We start from the raw sequence: 18500 nt of genomic DNA, 5'->3' as shown, positions 1-18500 counted from the left end.
AAAAGTCAACTCACCGTCAAAGGTAGAGTCCACAACCTTATGTTATTCGATCCGGAATATCTGCCCAACGGATTTTTGATCCATAACTTCCCAAAGGTCTCATTACTCTTCTAGAATAATATCCTAAAATTTTGAGACGATCCAACGGTCGGATCTTCTCCAATCGCTAAACTTAAGTAGTGATCAATAATTAGTTTTGCAAACTTAGAAATTCAATTTAGGAAGATCTGTATGTCGGATCCCTAATCCATCAGTTCTTAATGTCCTTAAATATTACATACCATAACATACTAAGGTTTGGTGACGATCTTACAGTCGGATCATCAATGGTTATAATGATCAAGTGGCTTAATCTAACAAAACTATGTTCAAACGATAGGATTTCTTCAATCAGATGTTAAATATGGAATCGGGACATCAAATTTAGTCTAGGAAGACCAAGTGGTGTCTTAGCCACGCGTTGCCGCCACCCAGCAGCCGGCAGCCTTGATTCGCCGGAAAATACACCTAATTCGATAATTGCTCACATATATCAAGATGAAAGCTTGAAAATGCCATGAACAGTGGGAATCCTTAGAAATTGGTGTCCTTGATTCATCTTTCCCTGTGCTCCGCCACCCCTAAACTTGTTTAGACCTTGTTCATGGGTTTAATGAGAGCTGAGAATGGGTGGTGGTTGGTGATGCTGCTTGTAGGATCAACGGATCACCGTTCGTGGCATTATTGGACCCATCCCATTGTTCTTCGCTATACGGGGTCAAAACCTTGTCGAACTTGGATGAAAATGGATATGGAAGGCTAGTGTGAAGTTTCCAAGTGGTGACTTGGTGAAATTCACCGAAAAAACAACGGAAAATTGTCGGAAATCTTACCGGGTTGTCGGGTCGAAGGGTCTGGAAACGGGTTTCCTGCTTCCCTCTTCTCTTTTTTCTCTCCTTACCCCTTTCTGATTGGTACCCATCTCTCTCCTTTTCTCTCCTACGTCTCTCATTTTCCCCCATCTATCTCGCTACCATCTGGCAGCTTCTAGTCTTTTTTTTATTAATATAAATTCTAGAAAATACTATAAAATCTCGTTAGTACAAATAAGTAGTTTACATTAGTGAAATCCAGGAACCGGGTTTCACATATTTTTATAAGAAAACAGAAATAGTGTTTTTTTAATGCACTTCAAAAAGCACTTTTATTGAGAACGCTTTTAATTATTTTAAAAGTACTTTTAAACGAGCTCATGGCCGGTGACTTTTTGATAAAAAAATTCTTTAAAATTATTGTTTTTTTTAATTTTTTTTAATTTTTTTTAATTTTTTTTAATTTTTTTTAATTTTTTATATAACTGTTACCATCCTAATTAGGTTAGGCAGTAAACCCTATTGGAATTCTATATTATATTTTAAATAGTGTCCTAATTTGGTTGTAATACCTAAAAGTTAAGGAATATAAAATCACAATGGGGTGAGATAACACACACCTCATAATTCACTAAATCTCTTTCTTTCTCTAGGTGCCGCACCTCACTCTGTCTCACTTTATAATTCTTCAATTAAACAGGCTTACGATATCTTGATGATGAAATTGCATTGTGAATTTTGTGAGTCAAAGAAACCAAAAGAAAATAGAAGCACGAATAGGGTTCTAAAACCCAGGAAAACCGAGGAAAAAAAAAGAATATCGTAGTTGAGTCGCAGCCTAAAGTCGCCGAGCCGAGCCAAGCCCCACTGGTTGGCCTGAAGCACGACGTAGCCATTGGCAAAAGAAAATAATAGGTAGTGTTTCGAAATCTAATTCAAACTACTCATTTAATCCAACAGTTACGACTGCAGCTACAAATCAATCCATAAGAGAGACAGACGGAGGTTTGAATTAGACTTATCAAAAATGGAATTGGGATTGTCTTAGAAGACAAGTTGGAGGCAAAGAATTGTGTCAAAACAAAATGTCCATACTACATTTTAATTTAATATTTATTTGACAAAATTGACGAAAATGGTTGAACTGAGACTAAATGAGACGAGGCAAAGTGAGACAAAATCTATTTCAGAAAGTAAAGTGAGATTAAATGACAGTTTCAGGGGCCAATATAGCCAACTTAGTCTCCGTGTTTTAAATTTGGCTAATTTAGTCATCGTGTTTGTCTATGTTAGCTAATTAAGGATATTTCATTCAATCTCTTTTAAAAAATTCATAAGAAAATTATATAAGATATAATTACGGTATTACCCTTTCTCTTTATAGAAAAATGAAAATCAATGAGAAATAACACATAAAAGAGATAAAACTTCCAATCTGAAAAGTGATTAAGGTTGTGACATAGAAAAGAAAGGGGGATATGTTAAGGAGGAGGCCGGAGAGTTGGGAGGAGAATAATTTTTCTTTTAAATTTAAATTTATTTTTAAATATTTTAAATCAAATAAATAATTTTATACATACGTTTATAATTATTTATAAAAAATTTACAAAAATTAGATGAAAATGTCATTAATTGGCTAACGGAGATAAACACAAGGATCAAATTGGCCAAATTGAAAACATAATGACTAAATTGACTCAATGACTAAAATATAGGAACCATTTTAACATTTTGGTCTTGATTTTATACGAAATCACCATTTTTCTTCAAGAGTGGGCAATGGGCATATTAATGCCACTAAATTGTTGTGAAATACCAAAAGTCATTCATAGCAAGAATCGATGATTCTGAAGTATGAATTCATGCACCAGCCACCAAGCTTTTCATTTACCAATGTTACGGCCTTTACCATTCTCGAGGTGGAAAGCTCCTCCAAATTCCAGATTAAATACCCCAACGTGGGCTGGATCTCCACGGTACACCTACACATACAAGCCAGGGAAGACAAGATGTGGTTCAAACAGTAGAACAACTAGAAAGAACAAAGACTGCAAAAAGAGAAATTACAGAAAGAAAATGTCTTCAGCGACAACCGAAAATTGCGAACAAAAAACTACTCATTCTGATTCGTTGGTTGAAATGGTAAGTCTCTCGATTATAATGACTAGGGTTGCTGACGGTATCTTTCTTTCTTCACATATATTTTATTCTTAATCTTAACCTGATTGAGTGAGTATAATATTTGAAGTATACTGAAGAATATAAAGATATTTTTTCTGGGACATTCACATGGAGAGTCGAACACTTCTCGAAGTTGCAGAGCAAGCATTACTCTGACGTTTTCATCATTGGTGGTTTTAAATGGTACGTATTTGACTTTGAGTTATCTCCTATATAGATACGTGCGTTCGGATTTTTTTTTCTGCTCTGCGTTATTTGGACTGCATAAACTTGGTGTGATTTGATCAGGCGGATCCTCATGTATCCAAAGGGGTGCCGCAGAGACGGCTATTTGGCTATATATTTGAATGTTGCAGATGCTTCGACATTGCCATCTGGGTGGAGTATTTGTGCTCAATTCACGTTCACTGTGGTTAATCAACTTAACAGAAATAAGTCAAAAACACTAGGTATTTTTTTCCGTTCAGTATGTTTTGAAATTGCATCAATTTATGTCTTTTATTTGTTTGTCTTTCATTAAATTGATGATTTGACAATCGTGAGACTCACTTATGTGTCAACGTAGTAGCCACAATATAGTCCAAAACTAGTCATCGTGGAGCTTTGGCTTCTCTTAATCAATGGTTCATATTTCAAAACAACAACCAATTAGATCATTTGGTCCCAATAACGCAAAGCAGTATTCTCACTCTTGAGTTTATATTTCAAAACAACTGAGTTCAGGCAGTATTCTCACTCTTTAGTTTATAATGAGTGATGTGTTAGGAGCGTAAAACGAGTTTCTTTGTTTCTTTTCAAAAAAGAATTCGTGTATATCCATTTAAAAAATACAAAAGTACATGCAGGGTGAGTGTCTTATTGTTCAGTTTGTTTTTCTCTTCCTTCTAGGAAACTCTGGACTCTTGAGAGATTGCAATTTCATATTCTAAAGGCAATTAACAGTGTTTTTCTCGTCTTTACTTCCCCATGCATTTCTTGTATATAGCCAAACACAAGTGCTCTTGCAGCTTTCTGTAATCCGTTTTCTAAATTCTCAAAGTGAACCAAACAAATAGCTTAAATTCGCTAATTGGTACATCATGCGTTTTATTCCTGCTTGATGGCGGTTTGTTCTTGTTCCCTTGCATGATATTATTCATAAAATCTTTTTTCATCTCAAATTTAGTTTTTTTTTTTCTTTCTGATTAGCACTTATTGGCATAGAAACTAATTAGCTAGCTGTTTTGGTATGAGTGGCATCGGAGGAATGGTAGATCTTAAGGTTGATTTTCTGATAACTTAAATGAATCCACCTATAATTTGGCCATGAATGGCTTGGTGAAATTGCATGTCAAAACTGGTTCCTGCATCTCCATATGTGGTTTTGACTGATTTTGATATATTGAAAAGCAATAGGATGTACATGCATATGCAAGAACCAGTATCTTATCAAACTTAATTCCTTACCTGTGAATATTTTTGAAGAAGTTTGTATATATGTAAAATCTTATCAAGTCTCTCAGTAAAAAGACAATTATCATCTAACCCCAATAGGTGTATAGTTTTAGTCAAGTGCTGGTTGCATCTCTTTGAACAATTTTAAGAGTTGCGCTATGTAAAAGTCAACGGTAAATACTTATTTTTTTTTTGGTTATCAAATATAGCCAAGCATGATGAGTTGGAAGTCGGATATTGCTGCAATAATATTTTTCCCTTCCTGACGAATATTTTGTTTAAGGAATTGTTATTGGCACTCCAAAAATCTCATTTTACACTTCAAACCTTTTTTATTTGGAAAGAAAAATACACTTGTGAGGAGTGTAGAATGAGATTTTTTGAGTGTCAATAACATTTTCCTTTGTTTATTGAATCATGGTTTTTTGGTTAATTATATTTTTTTGTAACTGTCTGAAAATTCTTTATTGTTGATGTACACAGGCATTCTTAATTAATTTTTCTTGTGACATCGTTTGATATTTTTTTTTTTTTTTTTTTGTAGAATTTCAAAAAGAGAACAAGTTCAAAGAAGAGGTGACTACATTGGGTTACACATTTGTAACTTTGCCTTTTAGTAAGCTCCATGACTGTACTGAAGGCTATCTTGTGAATGATACATGTATTATTGAAGTAAAGGTTTATGTCGTTGAGGCTCAAATCGATGAGGATGAAAACGAAGAAGGATCATCTTCTCTTGTTAAGAGCACGAACCACTCACTAAGTGCAAATTCTATGCAAGTTCCAGACTCTTCAGTAGCACCCAATTCTAAAGCACATTGTGAACAGCTGCTTCCCTCCAATGATAAACCAAGTTCTCTACAAATTTGCAGTAACAATAGCACCGATAGTCCTACTGGCCCTCGTGTAGTCAAGTTACCTGAAAGAGAAAAACTACCCTACGCTACTCCAGCTAGTGAGCTCATCGATTTCAAAGGTTTAGGTTGGATTGAGAAAGCTTTTGTTCCACTACTAGAGGAGGTTTGTTCAGGGCATCCTTCATTGATCGAGTGCCAACAAAAGAGGAGTCTTAAGTTCACTGAATGTGCATTCACAGCTCTGGGAAGAGTCCTGCATTTTTTAAAGACTACAAAAAGTAGGGATATGACGTCTGAGGACTCCTGCGACCACCTTCAACTTTTATGGGAAGAGCTTGAGATCTTCAGATTTGATTTGTCGTGGTTAGAGCCATATGTTCAGTCTGCTTTGTGTATGAAGAAATTTGAGGAAATGACAGGGCGAGTGAAAAGATTGAGAGAAGATGTGGATGCTATGGAGATCAAATTAAGAAGACGAAGGACCGAGCTAGTTGAAGCAGAGGTAGATCTTGATCGGGTAGCAGAAAGTGACTTGGTGAATTTAAAGGAGATAGATATGGATAGAGAGTTAGGTTATGGGGGGCATTAGCCTAATTTTGGAATTCATCGTTTATTATTTTGGTCATATGACTGCGATGGACAGTTTTAATATGTACGCAGTATATATCTATTCAAAGTTGGGACTGATTTTCATTTTCAACTATGCAAGATATATACTTGCTTTCATACTATTATTTACAGTATTTCTGCAGCAGTATTCTTTTTCTTAGCTTGAATTCTTGTTCCTTTTCAAGGTTCAGAATCTTTCAGAAAATATTTCATATTGTATTTCGACAGATAACATTATGATGAAGTATTACAATAGGTAACACATAAAAATATATTATAAAAGTCTGACATGGAAAAAGTCTAGAGATTTTGATTAAAAATTGAAAATCAATAAGGTTTGAGTCAATGAACATTGGTGAATAGAGATTGAAACCTAATTACTCTTTAATACTAACCCTTCAAGATCACTAATCATATGATTAATGTATTCATTTGTGTTAGGGTAAAATTGGCTATTCCTAAACAAAACGTCTGAGTCTGTAATCTTAGACTCGTACATATTTTCCGTTGTAATTATTTTAGTCTAAGTTTGTCTCTTGGCTCTCTATCACAAAACTGGCAAGCGTTTCAGAGACATCCACTCAGGTATGTTTGCATGCATGCATCCAACTACATCTATATCACATGGTATTGTAGTTGGGATATGCCTTTTACCCTTTGTGGGTTTTATCTCTTTAGAATGACTTATCCTTTCTACATTAATTATTAAAACACGCTTTCAAAATAATCTGATTGCACTTGGTGAGACTTATCTGATTGCATGGGAGTTATCTAAATGGTTTGCCGTCCTTATCAATTTATTTGGTGCGGTGCCGTGCATTATATAAGAGATGTCAGGGATTTGTTTAAAGCAAGCCGCATATGCATATAACCTGGTTTCTTTGATAAAATATTTTGAGGCAGCAGCTTGGTGTTTTGAATAAGGAAAAATATTTTTGATATTGCTGCTGTCTTGTGGTTTCAACATCATGTGTTTTTAAAAGAGAAAATATTATTTTCATGCTGATTTCATTTGGGTTTTTTATTGAATGTCAATTATGAAAATGTGCCTTGTGATTTTCATAATTGATTGATTTTTCAACCAAACACTTCATCATATAAACATTATGCATGATCGCGTTAGTATCCTGCAAAGTTCGAGGCGACAGTGATTGACGGCCGCGTTAGTGTCGTGCCACTTCAACTCGAAGGCTGAAGAGAGATCTAGTAGCAAAGCGCGGAGACAAAACTGCCTACTAGTATGCGTGTCTAGTTGATGAGTTTTGTAAGTCTTTCTGTACTTATTTCTCTTAGTGTTTGTCCTGGCTTGGGAGCCCGAGGATTTTCCCAGTGGTGGGTTTTGCCTCGTTAAATCCTACATCATGTGTGCACTTTTTATTTATTGTTTTAATTGCATATGAGTATGATAGTTTGATATGTGATGTGAATGTGGATTTAATTTGAGAACTGAAAATTAAATTGAAAATTGAATTGAATTTTTAAATTGGAACCTATTCACCCCCTCTAGGTTAAACTAGTACCCATCCTAGAACTTTCAATTTGTTTTGGGAACTGTTATTAACACTCTAAAAGTTTAATTCTACATTCCTCACAAGTGTATTTTTCTTTCTAATTATAGAAAGTTTGGAGTGCCAAATGAGATTTTTGGAGTGTTAATAACAATTCCCTTTGTTTTATACAAAAGTAAAACTAGAAGAAAGTAGAAAACATACCTTTACAGTGTGCTCTAAACCCGATCGATTTAGCAATCCCATAAACTTCTTTCAAAGTTTGAATCCACATTGTATAGCTCTTCCTCTTAGGCTCCAAAGTATAGAATCCCTCTAACTGCTGTCGACACCTTCTAGTATCAGATGAGTGAAGGAATGTGATTAGTAAGTGTGTGAAGCTAGTTAACACTTACTCAAACATGAAGGATTGTGGTGGTGGCCAGATTTGGTGGTGGTGATAGTGTGGTTTTCTCTATTCAAAACTAAAACTCACTCCTCTCACTCTAAAGATGATTGCTCTTCTCTACAAGAATAGTGATCTCCTCTCTCTCCTTTCTCTCTTCCTCAGTGAGAATGCATGTGAGGTTTCTCTTATAGCTGAAAGGATAAGTGAGAGTGCGCGAACTTCCACAAGAAGTTTTCTCTTCTTTATGGCAATTGGACTAACTTGAATTTTAAAATGAAAACAAGATTCAAACACAGCTAACCCTAGGAAAAACCGTCCGACATCTTTAGTGGGTCTTTTGTCTACTTGGGTCGCATTTTTTACTTAATGTAGTCAAGACGTCAAAGATAAGTGCGTTGTATATGCATGATTACATCACCCTTACTAGGACGCTTTTGGACTAAATCGTGGGAGAATAGATGCAAAGCGGAAAATATCTCGACGAGGAGTAAGTTTTGGCATAATACATGCTAGACATAAGCGGGTCAACTTCTCACTTGAGATTCATTGAGAGAAGTGGCCTCTTTCAAAGGTAAAGTTTTTGGAAAATTTAAGGATGCCCATCAGGTAGTTTTTCAAAAGATATTTATGAAAAATTGATGGATATGTAGATGTCAATATTGATATTGGTATCGATTGCCTTAGATGAAAATTTGCTAAAAAACATGGATATTAAAAATGAAACTTTATGGAATGTCATATGACAGTTTGTCGATACTTAACTGCTATGTTGGAAATATCGCTAAATCTTGTCAATTTTAAACGAAGTTTAAGTGTTTCTCTAATATCTTTTGAAGTTTAGACTTTAGCCCCTTTTCATGCTTTTATTTTATTTTTTCATTACTTTCACAGAAATATTGATCGTATCGAAAAAATTTCAAACACTATCATCAGGAGGCCTCAATTCTCCTAATCTTCCAACATTAGTTACTTTCTAGGGTGAAGATTGTTGTAATTGGATTGTTCACAGTTGAAATAGTGGGATTTTGTTTACAACTAGTAGGAACGCCCGTGCTTTGTTGCGGGTTTTCAAACCATGAATAATATCCATAGAAAAATTAATTGAAAATGTTGCAGCAATATATTGCATTCTTAAATGTAGCAATTCAGATAATGCACGTTTTACATAAGTAACGCTCACAAAACCACAAATTTACACAATTATCTCCAAATAAAAGAAAAAGCACGAGATAGGTGCATTGATACATAAAATAAGCAATTCAGTTTACACTACTACTTTATTAAGTCGACATCGAGAGCTAGTATACAATCAAAATTACTTGAAGGAAAGTTTACATTGACAAAAGTTGCAATGACAAAATATAGTGTCTTTGCATCAGAGACTGAAGTACCATGCAGTTTACACATATTTTGTTTGTGCATGCAACATGACAAAATACATGTCCTGCAAGGCTTGATGTCGTTCCAACAGTTGTAAAAAATAATAAGACATCTTCTTATGGTATGTGAATTAGGTAACTTTAGTAGTGGAATGCCCAAAAAGTATATATCTATAGTAGTGGAATGGCCAAAAAATATATATCTTTGATCCTTTGCAGCAATCCATGATGAAGTCTTTTATAGCTCATTTCTTTTGCAAATGATCTCCAACACTAAGCAGCAAACCAGAACAAAAATTCAATAATTGTCCAAGTTGGTATATATTATTGTAAACAATATCTCATTATACATGTCCTTGACTTTCTTTGTCTATGATCTATTTCTTAATGCACTGATCAGAATTTTGTCTGCAGGTTCAACTTTTGGGACAACCAAGTTAGAGAATTCCGCAGAGATTTTGGCTGAATTAGCAGACGGTGGTTGTCTCCCCTCATCATGTTTGATGTGAAAACATGTCAAATTTAAAAAGGATGGAAATGAACATTATAAAGTGCATACATGATGTTTTTGTTTAATGAAATACCAACATTATTTGAAGGAGAAAATTAACCTATGAGCTTTTGAAGGTTCATTTTCAACAAATAGTGTCCTTTTTACACCCTTGTTTGTCACAGCTGATTGGATTTCTCAAGTTTGCGATTGCAGGGTCATAAAAGGGAGAAGGGTTGCTGCATCAATGACTTGTTTCCCAGTGTTGCTAGTAGGTGTACACGGTATAATCGAACTAAGTTTTGGGTCAAAGGATGCCTATTCCTAACTAAGTTTTGGGTCCAATGATGCTTGTTCCTCCACTATTCCATGAACAACAAAGTTGGTGTTGCCAAACTCATTGTTTTGATTACCAAAACAGACCTAGAATTTTTTCATGTTGCCAACCAATTTTTGGAAGTGCGGTAGCAACACAGAAGAGTCGTCATGGCCTTCTTCTATGACCAAAGAGTGATAAGAAATACCCAGAGGTTATTCAGTAGTCATTCCCATCACTAAGAATTTGAATTGATTTGTGGCATCATCCATAATAAAATTCATTTAAACCTAAATAAAAGACGAAGATATTATGACGTGAGTTTAGCAGTTTAAAAAGAACGCTTGCAATAAAAACCATATTTATTGCAAAGAGATATAAAGAACGTAGAAAAAATAAATTAGGAAATTACCATAGCTTAGGCATTTTTCCGAGTTGCCCATGTTCAAAGCACTGAAAGGTTCCATATGTATTTTTCACACTTTTGTGGCAATAGGAGCATGACTTGTACCACCATCCCTTGGTCAGATAGTAATCGACAATTGTTGCTTGGCATACGAAACTTGTATTATGATATCATATAAAATTTTCAAATACAAAAGACATTTAGGAATAAACTCCCAGACATGACACTTGCACCCTAGAAAATGTATTTCCACCCAAATTATAAAATAGAATACAAATTTTGGACATGAGATCACATTTTGGAAAATTTATATTGAGTCGTGAAAGATAAGTTGTTAAATTTTTTGTACTGAAGCTTATAAATGAACAAAGAAACAAACAACATGACACTTCGTATGCATAACACAGTATAGACTAAGAAACAATATGTCATTTCCAAAATAGAACAAACAATTAATTGTGAAGCAATTGCAAAATACAATTGATAAAACATGAGATAATTTAGTGATGGTGGATTGACCTTGTTTAATGCTGGATCAAGAAGAAGCAATTGTTCAATTGTCTTCTGTTTAGAATCAACCATAACAGTAGTCTTTCTATACTTTGCAGCAGAAGTCTGTAGAATTTCAATGGGTGTTTTGAGATATTCAATCAATCCTGATTTTTACATTTTTAGATCCAAGAATATAGACGGTAAAAATATAAACGAAAAAAATAAAACATTAAATAAGGTTTGTTCACTTACTCTTGCTTATATTATGAAAGTTGTGGGATATCAGGATTGAAAATACAAATTGTTTAGTTTGTGCTCCCCAGAACAGGTTTTCCTATAAATATAAAGATAACAATTATAAACACAAAAGTAAAGCAATTGGATATAGACTTTATTAAGGTATAACCCTTGTATTGCTTCACTTTGAGTGAAGGCAAAACAACAAAGACAGGTGGCGAAAGTGACTGCAATGCATCCTCTAGAAACCTTGTTGTAGTTTCTGCCTATAGGGTCACTGTAACTTGTTCACCTCTACAGTTATAAAATGGAGTCAGAACTTTCCATGTAATTTTCGTATGGCTATATATGTATAAATATGCAATCACAGTTTAAGAGAAGTATAGTTCACCTATTATTTTGAAGTTGGAGGTTTCACTTTTTCTCAACTCTGATATTTTGCACAATCATGTTCTCAATCGGTTGTAAAGTCATCAAACAACAAAAAAACATCCACATATGATATAGTTATAAGAACCAGTTTAAGCTAAATTCAGTTAAAAACTAAGAATAATGATTTTAGAGTACTGGCAATAGTCAAAATTAGATGCTTTACCTGTGAGGTTTACATCTCTATCGACTTTCTTGTGAAGCTCATCAAATTCAATTAAATTAAACCAATGCATCGGGATCATTTGATTTGGTTTCTCAATAGGGACTATGGTAGTGTTTTTGTTCAACTCAACCATGACATCATGAAGGACAATTTTGCTTGATGTTCTGTTGTAGATAACACAAAATTTATCTATCTCATACCCAAACCCAACTTTTAGACGCTCCAACAAGAATTGGATGTCCTAGGGTTTCATGGTTGCTTGAATTGCATCTCCCTTTTAGAGGGAAAAACAAAATTAGATCAATCATTAAAGGAGCAAAAAAAGCATTAAATCACGTTGCAAAATATGTATAAAATATCTTTTGGATGACTATAGTATAGAGCAACACATGCATAAAATCATGCAAAGTAACAAACTTAGATATTTAATAGATTTGAAAATTTAAAGTTTGACATTTGGACTAAAATGTGCATAAAATAATGTAGATTTCATATGTTTTCCCATGTGTACTGAGGGGTAAAATTGTAATACAATTACAAAAAAAAAATTGAATGAATACAAAGAACTCAGTAGGTGCTGATGAATGAAATAACTCAGAATTTTTTTACATTTTTATTATTTTCTAATTTTTTTTTCACAGAGCCAAATTTAACCAACATGCTTAAAAAAGTAATTGATACCTGTAAGGCGGAGACTGCTTTCAACACCTTTTGCTTTTCTTTGTCGTTAAGTAAATCCAATTCCAGCACCACCTTTAGCAGAAAGAAAACAATTTTCAATTAACAGATTGTTTTGGGAAAGAAAATGGAAATCCATTAATTCAAATGCCAATACCGATTTTTGGGACTTTTGGGTTCCTTGTTACCTTTGCAACTGAAAGCCTAAAATCCCAGAAAAATGAGCAAGAAGCTTAAGCAGAATAAAAAATCATATTTTCAACAACCCAATACCGATTTAATCACATATGAAAGAAAAATCTAAACACAAAGTCACAAATTAACAAACTGAAAACCCACAATAAACCCCCCCCCCCCCAAAAAAAAGCAACTAACCTTAAAACAAAGAACAAATACAGAATAGAGAGAAGAATCCCCAAAATGAGAGAAAATGAAACAAATAAGGGAATAAATAAGAAAAATCAAAGGGAAAATATGAAATTATAAAGCCCAACCACAAAAAGCTTGGATGCCTACGCACAAAAGCACAAAAAAAAAAACTACAACTACACTCAAAATCCAAACGCAGGAACAAAAATTAAAAATTTACAGAAAACGGATGTACAAATGCAACAGGACCCCAAAACATTTAAATTATGTTCAACAAAAGATATATTATGAAAAATAAAAATTATATACCTTGATAAGAAAGGGCTTCCAATCTTGTATGCAAAAACCCCAAAATTCGAATCCCAGCTTTTCCTAAAAGCAAAAACCAAATCAAATCCAGCAACCAAACACAAATCCACCCCCCCCCCCAAAAAAAATTGAAAATATGATTGTAGTCCCTGAAACTTAATTTTCTCCACACCAAACCCGACATAAGTTTTTTACTATAATAAAACCCATTGATTAGATTCCACATCAACAAATTCCTTAATTATATTTGACTTTACACATTTAAAAATTTTTGATGCCCAAAACACCCCTATTTGAATGTTTGATTTACACAATTAATTCCATACAAATTGTAAGGGAGAATTAATGATTTTACAAACATAAAAAAATAATAAATTCATTGCATAATATATAATAACAATAAAACATGCCTAATAAATCTATTAATACATGCTTAGTTAAGTCAATAAAATTATATTTTCAGTATAAATGTAGGTAAATTATTTCACACACACACATATATATAACAACAAAAAAGCATGCTTGACATACATAAAATTCATGCAAAATAATTTACCTGCATAATAAAGCAAAGCCAAATATATGCAAAATCATATACCTACATAAAAATATGTTATTATTTTATTCAATACTAGTTTACCTATTATTTGTACATATAATAACAAAACGTGCCCAATATATATGATGATACATACAAAATAAAATGCCTACATAATGAAGAAATGTTATTTGATTCAAAATTAATTTACTTACAAAATAAAGCAATTGTTTTTTTATCCAAGATTAATTTACCTATTATTTGTACATATATCTTATAGTAATAAAATGTGCCAAATATATGTGATAATACATGGAAAATAAATTACCTATGAAATAAAAAATGTTATTTGATTCAATATTAATTTACCTACAAAAGATATGTTATTTGCTCATCATAAATTTAAATATAGGTAGATTGATATATATATATATTGAGGTTATGGTAGTAATATATACATTTGAAAGTATATATGTGTGTGTTTGGGGTAATAGTATGTGCAATAATTATATTTTCATTGTAATTAAGGTGAACAATAACATGTATTGATTTTTATTTTGAATATTGTGGTTCAAATTGTAAATATTTTGTAATTATAGGTCAATTACTTCTATACTTGGCAATCATTTGTAAATTTGGGTTTTATTTGGATATTTATAATTAGGTGGGTTTTTATCTAGAAAATAAGAATGGTAAGGGTCTATATCTAAAGAATCTTTTTTTTTTTTAAACACTTGCATCTTCTGCTAACAAACTAAATAGGAATTTGATAGGATTTTTACTACTCATGTGAACGGGCTTAAATCTCCTATTTTACTTGCAAGAATCACAAGGTTATTGTAGTATAAACGGATCTCGCAAGGTCGTCTCCACAGAGATTATTAAATAATTCGAAACTAATCAGATTCAATTTAATTATTGTAAAGTAAAAATTGAGGTGATTGATTTTATAACCTAATTAAAATAAAAACGAAATTAATGAATTAAAATAAACAATCCGCAATATTAGGACTAGAGAGAAAAGAAAACAGTTTTGGGAGAATCAAATTAAGAAAGCACTAGGGTTCCACCATCACCTAGCAATCCTATGAACTTTTACCAATTACTCATGATCTACACATGCCATTTTGAAGGTTAGATTTTCCTAATTCATATTCTACTTGGAACCTCCAACATAGAACGTATATCTAACACGCAACCCGTCCGGACGTTCGGATCAAATATGAACATGAAAGACTCACTATGCTTTATGAAAACCCTTTGAAAACCTATGCAACCCTTAAGACGTGGTGTTCATCCTAAGCGAAATTACAATTATTAATCACAAGAAGCCAGCGTCAATTTTAGGGAACCTTCCGACCAAAATTGCATCAAATTACTTTTCTAAATATCCTAATGGTGATCAGGCATTAAAACAATTAGATAGTTTTTATCCCGGTGATTAACAATTCAAAGTATGCATGCAATCAATCATAAGCAATTAAATAAAAATCACATAATCATGCTAAAGCTCAAGGCTTCGCCCTAGCATAAGAAATTAGTTACGCATATTCATAATTGAAATCATAGAAAATATTATTAAGAAAAGGATTGAAAACACCTTCAAGTAGAAAATCTCCAAAACCCTAGCACTTCTCTCTATCTCCAAAATTGCATAAAACAAAGCGTAGACTAAAACTGTAGACGGCCAAGCAATATATTTGCTAAACCCCCTCACAAACCCTAAAAACAGGTCCTTTCTTCCCACTAGGAAACTAATAATAATAATTAAATAAAATATGAAACATAACGCTAAATTAAATGGTGAAATTCGCCTAAAATCTAAACACCCACGTTTTGGACCCATAAGCTGCTCCAAAACTGGCCCAACATAGCTGGATTTAATGTTTGGAATATTCTGAACACTTCTTCAGAAGGCCACGAACCCATCCGAGGTCATCTTGGGCTCCAAAAACGCCATTTAAGCCCAAAAACGTCATTTTCCAGCACTGCGCACTGCGCACTGCTTCTTTATTCCATCGCTAGAAAATAATCGCTTGGTGAAAAAATCCCAAATTTTGATACGATCAAGCTAAGTGACTCACGAACGTCCTCCAACTGGAATTACTCCAAAATTCATCCATTTGGTCCTGTTTTGATCCAGAGGAAGTCGAAAGTCCTATATTGAAAATACAATTCAAAGTATCAAAATTCTTTCAAAATATTTACCAAAATATATTAAGATTAGGGTAAAATATATAATATAAAATCTACTCATCAGAATTCTTGACCTAATAAAACTCCTACTTTTCCACCACGAGTGAAGATTTGTAACGTGTTTTGAGCGTGATTTTAGGGCAATTATTCCGAAATGAAAGGTTAAGGCGGTTGATCTAAATCTATATATAGGATTTTGGAGTGGAAGGACTAAATGCAATCATCAAAACCACTTACAGAGAAACACATCGACTCCGAGTATCTAAAACCCTAACCATGAAAAAATCTCTCTCCCCGCAGCCCTCCCGCCCTACTCCTTTTCTTTCCACATTTTTAAATCTCATCTTCTCAAGAAAGCGGAAGCAAGAAATATATATGGCATCTGCTAATGACTTTCCAGTAGGTTACAAGTTTCACCCAAGAGACGAGGAGTTAGTGGGATATTATCTGCGCAACAAGGTTCATGGCGCACCCTTTAAGGATGAGAATGTTATTCCAGATATTGATCTTTATGGTGGCATAGAGGCGAGAGATATATGGAATAACAATGGTGGACAAAATTTAGGAAAAGGTGAAGACCTTTACTTCTTTACCAAACTGAAACCAACAAGCAGCAAGAGTACAGGTTCGCTTGTGGCTCGCACGATAGGGTCTGGGACATGGCATGGCCAGAATTCAGGGACTAAAATCAAAGATCCGAAGACTAAAGACACGATAGGTTGGTGGAAAAGGTTTACATATGCGAATACTAAATATCCTTAAGAAAACAGTTGTTGGATTATGCACGAGTTTAGCCTGGACCCTAAACTGGCCATGTATATTAAATCAAATAATTCAAGAACTAGTAATGGTGATGACTATGTAGTCTGCCGGATTAGAAAGAATTATGATAGAAAGAGAAAGGCGGATGATCGCGAGGAGACCAAAGTAGTAGAATCCCAAAGAAAAAATATTCAAAAGCAATTTGAGAATATTGATGAATCTTATGTTTCTCCCGTGTCTTCTGAGGTTGCTGAGGACGTTAATACCAATCATTACCCACAACTGCAAAAGCCGCAGCAAGAGCAACAGACTAATCTTCAGCACAATGGTTTTGTGAATAATGTTGATCATTGCTATAATCAGCAGCAGCAAAAGCATTGTAATGTTATCTTCTTTCCACAATGTTACTATGATTCACAAGAACCAATGGCGAGGCTGTTAGTGTAACTTGATTTCAATGAGAGTTTTGATGAAGATGGAGCTGTACAGAAAACACACGATGAACAAAGGTTGGAGAAAGCGAACGGTTTCTTGTTCTTCTCTTTGCAGAAACTTTACAGAGGAATATTGCTTCTCATTTCAGAAATGAGCACTCACGTGCTTTACATTAACTGAAGGTCCTTAACTTGGGACCACATAAACTACTACATTTCATCCTAGACACACATCTCTCTAATTTCATGGATCTACCAACACATGGCACTCATGGCCTTTTTACAAAACTAGACATTTACACTTTGCCTCATTCTGCACAAGTGGATTCACCAATTTAAACAAAACTTATTCTAAAACATTTCAGCTCAAATACTTATAGTTCAACACTCCCCTTTAAGTTTTGAGCTGATTTCACACCAAGCATATCTCGAAGATAGTTGAATCGATCCTTAGACAAAGCCTTAGTAAATATGTCTGCCACCTGCTCATTTGTTGGACAGTACACCAAATCGATTATCCCTTCCTGGAGTGCATTCTTGATAAAATGATACCTTCTGTCAATGTGCTTGGTTTTCTGATGGAAAACAGGATTTTTAGTAATTGCAATTGCTGCTGTATTATCACAGTGTACTGGAGTCGCTTCAGTTTGCATCTCACCAAAATCTTCAAGAACAAATCTAAGCCAAATGGCTTGAGCAGTTGCTTCAGAGGCACTGATGTACTCTGCTTCTGCTGTAGAGAGTGCTACACAATTCTGCTTCACTGAGGCCCATGAGAACACTCCACTGCCAAAGGAAAATGCATAACCAGAAGTACTCTTGCTATCATCAACAGATCCTCCCCAATCACTATCACAGAATCCGATTAGCATTGCATTCTTTCCCTTTACATACTCCAAACCATAATCTAAAGTTCCCTTGATGTACCTAAGCACTCTTTTGGCTGTTCCAAGATGTTTATTTGTAGGACAGTGCATGAATCGAGCTAGAAGGCTTGCATCATACATTATATCTGGTCGAGTTGCTGTGAGATACAACAAACTTCCAACAATTCTTCGATACTGTTCCTCACTTGCTGAACCACTGCCATCATCTTTGCATAGCTTCTCTGATGAAACCAGTGGTGTAAACACAGATTTACACTCATTCAAACCAAACTTATCTAACAAAGAACCAGCATACTTCCTTTGATGGATAAATATGCTTGTGTGAGTTTGAATCACTCCCATACCAAGGAAATGGTGAAGGAGCCCCAAATCTGTCATCTCATATTTTGTCATCATGTCTTCCTTGAACTCCTTCAACATCTCAGTGCTATTCCCAGTATACACTATGTCATCCACATAGATTGAAACAATCAGAATTTCTCCTCCCCTTACTTTGATGTAAAGAGTAGCTTCACTCTGACTTTTCACAAACCCACAGTGAGCAAAATAGGTATCAATTTCACTATACCAGGCTCTTGGTGCCT

The 18500-nt window shown here is 34.2% G+C and overlaps 2 protein-coding genes and 1 long non-coding RNA gene across 3 annotated transcripts; 2 read left to right on the top strand and 1 right to left on the bottom strand.

Moving 5' to 3' along the window:
* The first annotated feature begins 2744 nt into the window (after positions 1 to 2744).
* LOC126603145 (MATH domain and coiled-coil domain-containing protein At3g58210-like) lies at positions 2745 to 5967 on the top strand. Its single transcript, XM_050269894.1, has 4 exons — positions 2745 to 2993; positions 3100 to 3215; positions 3321 to 3415; positions 5011 to 5967. Exons 1-4 carry the CDS (start codon positions 2745 to 2747, stop codon positions 5910 to 5912), a joined length of 1362 nt encoding a protein of 453 aa, XP_050125851.1. The 3' UTR covers positions 5913 to 5967.
* A 3893-nt stretch (positions 5968 to 9860) lies between these two features.
* On the bottom strand, positions 9861 to 11226 carry LOC126614095 (uncharacterized). The gene is made up of 3 exons (XR_007620273.1): positions 11164 to 11226; positions 10426 to 11034; positions 9861 to 10303 (listed from the first exon to the last, which is right to left on the bottom strand). It is a non-coding gene; the product is annotated as an uncharacterized LOC126614095 (long non-coding RNA).
* A 4883-nt stretch (positions 11227 to 16109) lies between these two features.
* Positions 16110 to 17210, top strand: LOC126603136 (NAC domain-containing protein 2-like). The gene is made up of 3 exons (XM_050269882.1): positions 16110 to 16551; positions 16699 to 16974; positions 17071 to 17210. Exons 1-3 carry the CDS (start codon positions 16110 to 16112, stop codon positions 17208 to 17210), a joined length of 858 nt encoding a protein of 285 aa, XP_050125839.1.
* Positions 17211 to 18500: the final 1290 nt, after the last annotated feature.

Source organism: Malus sylvestris, chromosome 2, assembly GCF_916048215.2.
Source record: "Malus sylvestris chromosome 2, drMalSylv7.2, whole genome shotgun sequence".
Classification (NCBI taxonomy): Eukaryota; Viridiplantae; Streptophyta; class Magnoliopsida; order Rosales; family Rosaceae; genus Malus; species Malus sylvestris.
Note: the sequence above shows the minus strand (reverse complement) of the source record. Positions and strands in the feature narration are given on the sequence as shown.